At 39.5% G+C, this 7,870-nt stretch overlaps 1 protein-coding gene across 1 annotated transcript; it reads right to left on the reverse strand.

Annotated features, from left to right (window-relative positions):
* Positions 1-366: 366 nt before the first annotated feature.
* LOC113751696 (pumilio homolog 2-like) lies at positions 367-7,488 on the reverse strand. Its single transcript, XM_027295803.1, has 9 exons — positions 6,317-7,488; positions 3,554-5,025; positions 3,336-3,477; positions 3,106-3,213; positions 2,727-2,939; positions 2,517-2,627; positions 1,625-1,819; positions 1,256-1,430; positions 367-843 (listed from the first exon to the last, which is right to left on the reverse strand). The coding sequence occupies exons 1-9, from the start codon at positions 6,953-6,955 to the stop codon at positions 806-808; spliced, it is 3,093 nt and encodes a 1,030-aa protein (XP_027151604.1). The 5' UTR covers positions 6,956-7,488; the 3' UTR covers positions 367-805.
* Between the last annotated feature and the right edge of the window lie 382 nt (positions 7,489-7,870).

Genomic DNA, 7,870 nt, shown 5'->3' on the forward strand with positions numbered 1-7,870 from the left:
TTTTTTATCACTCGATTTTCTGCCTTTTCAATTGCCGTCTTCTTTAGCCCTCTGCGCTGGAAGAAGGAAGAGGATGGTTTAAGGCTCTGCTAGATGCAGCTGCATTACAGCCTAAAACTTACGGTGCTTCAAACACCGGCAAGACACAGCTAAGCTTCGAGTTCTCAGAGACCCTGGCCATCCTTCGGCGGGCAGCACAGTAATTCACAACTAGATTTCCTCCACTTGGACGAGTTTTTATCCCATTTAATGATCAATGAGAGTACAAGAATGGCAACCTTACGAACCATTCAATGTAACATCCCCAGATAAAAAAATCAACGTACTAGACTATACTAAAACACAGAAATAGCTAATACCACAAAATTGAAACATGGCAGATCAGAGAGAATTTAAATATACTTTGGCCATGACATGAAAATTGTCAATACCTTACATGATAAAACTTTCTGGCTCTCACCTAAAAGATCAACTCTCCACAAGGCAACATTTGTACAGTCGCGATGAAACATAAACTACCTCACATTTTATCCTTTTTACATGCATTAAACACGTGTTGTCATTTATCTCCTCTGCAAGGCGACCAGGAACACTTGACATCCGAGCCTCGGCTTACTAGATTCTACGTATAAACCTTAAACTACACAATGTACAGGTTTCTAGTACAAGCAACAACTTTATTTGCAGTCGCCCAAGACACCTGTTGAAGACAGGCATAGGGCACGAACACTAGATTCCGGAGAAAGAGAAGAGAGGTAGCTCAAACTATCCTCTGTTAGCTGTACAACTTCCTTTCCTATCTGATCTAAGCAGGATGTGGGTTCTGAAGAGCAATTCTCCTTTCTGCACACAATCAAGGTAATTAGTCAATTACAAAATGCGCCTTACCTGATTGAAATAAGTTGCATCACCAAAATAACTAAAGACGTTCCAGGAGAATTGCTGAACCTTCAACAGGCCTACAGTTATTAGTTAATTACTAACAGGCATCCGAACAGCCCTCTAAAGCATGAGCAATTCCACACAATATTAGGTTACCGAAGGTTATTATAGGCCTTTTATTGCCACAAAATTGCTCGAGAGAGTCAAAAATTACCACCAGCAGACGCAAACAAGCAAAAAGTAAAATTCAGGTTTAGGTCTGAATTTCTGAATCCAGGACACCAGAAATTTGCAAGAAGCTATTTGGGCATCCCTGTGAATTCTTTTAGGTAACTACAGAAGACACTAACTTATTAAGAAAGCAACTACATACCACCAGCAGCAACAAGTTTCTCTACCCGCGCAACAATATGCTTCCCATATGTGTATTTCTTCAGAGCATTCAGATGAACTTTGATTCTTGACAAGATCAATTCCCGTTGCTGATCGCTGCAAGTTTCCAGCACTTTCTGTACAACATAATTTGCGAATTGATCTTTCATCATTGCCTGCATAGAGAAGCATAAAGAGGCAGGCTGTTAAAACAACCAATCTTCTACTGAACTTTTGCATAGCCTGAAATCAACTTCACACTGTTTCTTATTCATAGGCTGCTATAATTTGCATAATCAAACTTTTTATAGCCCTTGCGACTCTCAGATTACTAAACGTGAATCATTTATAAGGGGAAGAAATGACAAACCTGAAGAGGCTCATTCTCGTCAGTTGTACCAAGCATCTCATTCACCAGAAGCTGACGTTCACTAGGATCACCAAAAGTCAAACACTTCTCAACTACATTTGAGGCAAATTTCTGCTGACTCATTTGGACAATCTTTCCGGCTAGCTCCTGAATTATAGCAGTACGCTCATGTGGCTTGCCATGCTCCAGTACATGCTATTACAAGTAAAGCAAGATCAGAAGAAGGTTCAAGGAATTGGAACCCAGTAAATATACCCAAACCGCGCAACATGACGTCAGGAATTGTTGACAAGATAATATCTACATTAAACCATCACAACTGCTCAAATTTATAGCACCTATGATTACTGCCAATGACACTAATCTCTGAGAACTAAGATTTAAATAGTCGATTCATTTGTATTTGCGTGTTTTATAGCTTCCTACTTGCATTCTAAAAATTCCAGCACTCGAGTGAAATTCTAAACCAAAAAATGTTCATCTACGGAAACAGTTAGGAGTTGGAGGTATAAAAAACACCAATAATATGAACAACCCTCCATGAGATTACCTTCGAACAATCCCCCTCCCCTTCCCCCTCCCACCAATCCACCATATTAAACAAGGAAGAAAATCAATCAAAAGGTGAGAAATGAAGAACTGACAAGAGTAAAAACTAGAACTGCATCCAAATAGTACTCAAGCAATCTCAAAACCAAAATACAATCAAGTGATCACCTATTCATGATCAAATCAAGAAGATACTTATCAATTTGACAACAGTTGCAAGGTCAAGGAAACCAAATTGACATTTTTGGACTATAAAACACAAAAATTTGATCTTTCACAGCAAATGAAGAAAAAAAGCTAAACATAAAGTGCAAGGCCGAGTTCTTTTCAGAAAAGTATGAACCTGAACAACATAATTGCCATATTGATCCTGCGCCAACATGCTCACAGATCCAAGAATCTCTTCCATCACTTTGCTTTGAGTTTTTGGGTCACTGCAGTGTTCCAGGACTCTCTGCCATACAAAGAATGTTGAAAGGTTCAGATGGCATTGATCCCTTTGATAGGGTATGCTTTAAAATATTAATTCTGAAGCATAAGTATGTATGTGTACCTGTATCACGCGACACCCATAAGGATGGGTAGAAAGAGTAACAACTTGGCCAAAGAAAGTGGAGACAATAAATTGAATATGATCTTCTGGGACACATTCAATGCACTTCTGGATAACATGGTTTCCATTCTGATCACGTACACAGCGCATGACATGCCCATCAAGCTCTTCAACCATTTTAATCTTCTGGTCCACGTCAACTACTTCAATAGCCTAAAAGAGTTAACGAAATTTACCATAACGATTCAGTTAGATGAGGTTTAATTTCAAAATAAGTTTGATACAAGGCAATCAACCACAGATACTCCATCCACAACTTGATAGAAATCCTAGCAGGAAAACCAACATTAGAACATGTAAACTCAATCCAAAGTATTACCTTCTGTATAACTCGACAACCATACATTTGAAGGCTGAGGGTAAGCACATGCCCAAAGAGCTTGCTAGCCAATTCTCTTCTTTGAGCTGCCATTCCATGTTCAAAGAACTAAAATGAAGAAAAAGCTGCTAAAAGTCAAATACTAGACATTATGCAGAAATCCAATTATATGGGTCAAAATGCTAGCAGTGACAAAGATTCCAGAAAGAAGAGACAGCTATGCCAAATACCTTTTGGATCACATAATTACCAAACACATCAGTCATCAAAGTAAGAGCTTGAGGAATAATCTCCTCAAAGACCATGTTTTTCTCTTCAGTTGTTGCAGTTTCAAGTTTCTGTTGAATGAAACGACTGCCATACTGATCCGCACTGATCATAAAGAATACAAGTCAATAGAAGCCAGTATTATCAAAAGGAAGTCAAACATGTGCAAGTCAGCATATACCTGAACTCGACAACATGCCCTGCAATTTCTGAGAGCTCAAAACACTTGGTCTTATTACTCTTAAACTCTTCTAGCAGCGAGGACGCAAAGCTATTGTCTATATTATCCAAGTGCCAAGGCCCCATGACACCTCCAGCTAAGTTTCTCATTCCACCAGGAAATCTCATGTTAAAATCATTGTGCCTTAGGGGACTTCCAGGTGCACCAGGAGAATTAGGAATGACTGGACTTGCTAGTGGATTTCCAGGATATGATAACCCAACACCAAAAGCAGGATTCCCATAATAACCATGATGATTGGAACCGGTATTCTTTGTACCTGCAGGAACACCATATGGCGATTTCTGAGGAGATAGCACAGAGCCAAGATAGGCCTTTTGAAGCAAGTCCATGTATGAATTGCCCATATAGTTCCTATCCAATGAAGGATCATTAAGTGCAGCAACCTGGTTAGCAACATACTCAGCTGTCCTCAAGTACTGCAAATAGGCTGGATCCATATAAGGTGACTGCAAACCATTCCCTGCCATCTGATTCCCCATTCTACTAAGATTATGCTCTGAAACAGGAGAGCCTATATTTGATCCACCTAAGATTCTTGAGTCCATTCCAGGGACAGCCATGGCGGATGCAGCGGCAGCATTTTCAAACAATGGCGGAAGATTAAAGTTGCCAAGATTGCCCGTCAGTGGATTCACTGTGTAGCCACTTGAATTGTAATTTGAAAAAGAGGAGTTTGGACTATCCAAATGTGGGTACTGTGAGAGTAGGCCACCACCGCCATTAAGCATGTTGGAGGTAGAAGATCCTTTTTGGTATGAATTATTACGAAGAATGCCAGTTTTCCGAGAGTCAGTTTGAAGAGCAGAGTTACTAAGGTCTGAACCACTGCTGTTGCTAAGACCAGAGTCAGACTTAAAGTAACCATGCTGCTTTGAATTGTTCTGACCACCCGGCAGGTTGAAAAGATAATTTTTATGGTCATCAACATCTTGATCAATTTGAGATGCCAAACGATTCTCTTCATCTACCACACCATTTGAAAGGTTCATACCAGACAAAGCAGCTACTAAATCTGCCGAATCATTTGCCTGAGATGAGACCGCGTTAAAGGAGCTTGGACTATTAATGTTTCTCTTTTCTGAAGTGCTTGCTCTTCCTCCACCAATAGGAGCAAGGCCAGGACTAGGAGCCCTTGCAATACGCTGGGGATCAGGAGTGGTACTTCTAGACAAGGAAGCACCCAAAGCAGCAGCATATGAATATGATGTGGGTGGTCCAACATGTTGAGCAACAGATGCACTCTGAGCACTGACAGTAGAACGTAAAGGGTCAGTAGACGCTAAATCGCGGTGAAGTTGAGCCATCTCAGCTTCTGCAGGGCCCAAAGGATCAGCATTTTGATCAAGAGCGTTACGGCTAGCTGGGCGTGAAGGGTGTCCTGATGCAGAAGTTGCTCGGCTTAAGTCATCCTGCAAAATCCAAGTTTACAGCAGAGAATGAGCAAACTATATTTCGTCACAATAAGAATAAGCAAGCACAACTGCACGCCTTGTGCAGTTAACCACCAGAATTGATGACAAGGGCATTAACAAGCTAAATCATTCACAGTCTAACTTCTCATTACAAAATAAGGAATAAAGAACGAATAAGCATACAAAGGATCAATCTGTTGCGCATCATTGCGGAGAAGATATTTCCTAACATGATTTATGTGCTACATTAACTGGAAATTGCATGGATCAAATGAAATTATCCTACAAACTTGTAGAGATAGCCAAACACTGACTGTCCACTATCTGAAACATAAGAATTGTATAACTCGCGTAGCAACAACTGAACACCATGTTTTAGATTAGTTGGCACACGATTGGCAAATATAGCAGGTATAGATTCTTCTCAACCACTTCTTATGGTTTTTTGTACAGTACTTTCAACAAATTATAATTGGATCACTGTATTAATTTCTTTCTTCATACCTATGTGTGGAATGGCTCTTTGAAAACAAAATGCATTATTCAAGGAAAAAGGAAAAAGGTCTTGAAACTTCATTGAAATCCAATACCATGACAAATGTGTGAGAGAGAGAGAGAGAATTAGAAACCATGAATTTGAGCAAACCATCATTCCAAACCTTTTATCAGGATAAGAGACTAAATAAGCTTGAATTTTTTGCATTACTGACCAGGAAATCTTGGTGAACCGATATCACAATTTACATGTTTTTTCGTAATGAATCATAAAACAGAGGAAAGGAAGCTTAGGAAAATGTTAAAGCAAGCAGTCAAGCCTGAAGTTAAACAGAATGATTAAACTATGCTGCCAGTGGGAGAAAATGGCAACTTTTAATCATTAGAGAGCAGGAAGTCACAATAACAAGGGCATGCCAGAAAACTACAAAAATTGAAACAGAGACCAAAATAGAGGCACTACGCTCACCCACCAAGAGTAAACATTCCAGTAATGAAATCACAGACAATCAGGTCTAGAAGTTGAAGATGCAAGAAATATTGTCAAGCCGTTGGAAGACATGAACACTGTGAACTAACAGCAATCCAAGGACAAATCGACCTTGTATTTCTCTAAATTCCCATTCAATCAGGCAACTAACATGCATGCAGTTAATCCTTCAGTATCTCAAATCTAAAATTTCTAATGATTATCATTTTTTGCATCATCAGGGACGGGACTGGGTATCACCCCTCCACATTTCAACTTCACAATGTAAATTAGGTACACACAAAATTTCACAAATATATTCACCTGAAATATTTCAGCGAGACTCTTCTGCTTGCTACCTAGCCCTAATCCAGGCAAACCAATCAATCCATCACCACCCCACTCCACTGAACCTTGAACTTTATCTGAATCGTTCTCAGTCTCCTGTTTTTTGGAATTAAAACCTGGTGGCATTGCAAAAAGTGATCTTGTGCCTGCAACGCTATCATTCCTATTCACCTTCCTTCTATCCCCAATTGCAGAACTCCCTCCTTGTAACCTCTGCGCAAACCGCCAATCCTCCTTTGATAACAAAGGAGGTGGCAACCTGGGGTTCAAATTCACATTGGAGTAGTAGTAAGACAAATAAGCAGGATCAGACCTGAGCTCCTCCTCGGACATGAAGCCATTAACACCCTTATCACGGGCAAAGTCTGAAAACACAGGGCCACCGCCTCCGCCACCACCAACTCCATGGTTAAACAATCCACCTACAGCACTCAATGATCCCTCAACAGTAGGTGGAGCTGACCCACTCCTATACAAATTGAGCTCCTTTTCACGATCATCAGCATCTTCCCTCCTCTGTTCTCGAAGCAACAGCCCTATTTCCTTCTCCAACTCATCTCCAAACGAATTTTCATTGCTCCCAAGCATTGGTCTCCTACCCAAGTCAGATATCATCTTCACCAGCAAAAAACTATCCACTCATTCCACAGGAAAAAAAATTAAAAAGCTTAATCACCAACAACCAACCCTAAAAACCCTAGAAAGCAAATACAAATTAGAACCTTATAATCAATTTCACCAAAAACCAAGACAGAGTCTTGCAAACAACCCTAAAAGTCAAATCTTTAACCTCATAAAAATGCAATCTTTATCATCATTTTTTTGATATCAGAGCATCAAAAACATATGATCGACAAAAAAAGGCGACAACTTTATCAATCTCCATGATGAATTACTAGGCCAAAAAACAAGGAAAAGCAATTCTAACCAGCATGGTTTTCCCCTGAAATTTGAAGAACTGCAGGAAAAACAGTTTCTAGAAAGAAAAAGAGATAAAAGAAGCTGAGGATCGAGAAGTGGGGTTGGAAGATTGAGGTAGGTGACGGTAATGAGTGAAAGAAAGGAAGAAGGAAGGAAGGATAGATAGACAAAAGAGATCAAACCCGGCGGCGAATCGTTTCTTACAGAGAACCCCTTTTAGGGTTTTGTTTTTCAACTACTACATGAGAGAGGATTAAATACACGTATTGAAAGTGGTTTTATTTTTATCTGCCTATTTAATTTTTATTAATTAATAGTGGATTAAATAAATAATTAATATGTTTCTGCCAATTGTGCACAGGTACTGCTACCATAAATATATATATTTATATGCTTTTCTGGTTTTTAGCTTTTGGGCAAGTGATAATTATTTAATTTTTGTTTTGGCTAAAGTTTTGGTAAGTGATAATTAATGACGAATAAATAATATCCCATAATAATAGGGGCGTCCAATTGACCAAGTGATAACCGACTGGTGTTTAGTGATGAAAGAAAGAGAAAATTTAGGTCCATTTAGAGAAGAGCAGAGACGGGTAGAGAGGGAATTAT

This window comes from Coffea eugenioides, chromosome 1, assembly GCF_003713205.1.
Source record: "Coffea eugenioides isolate CCC68of chromosome 1, Ceug_1.0, whole genome shotgun sequence".
Taxonomy (NCBI): Eukaryota; Viridiplantae; Streptophyta; class Magnoliopsida; order Gentianales; family Rubiaceae; genus Coffea; species Coffea eugenioides.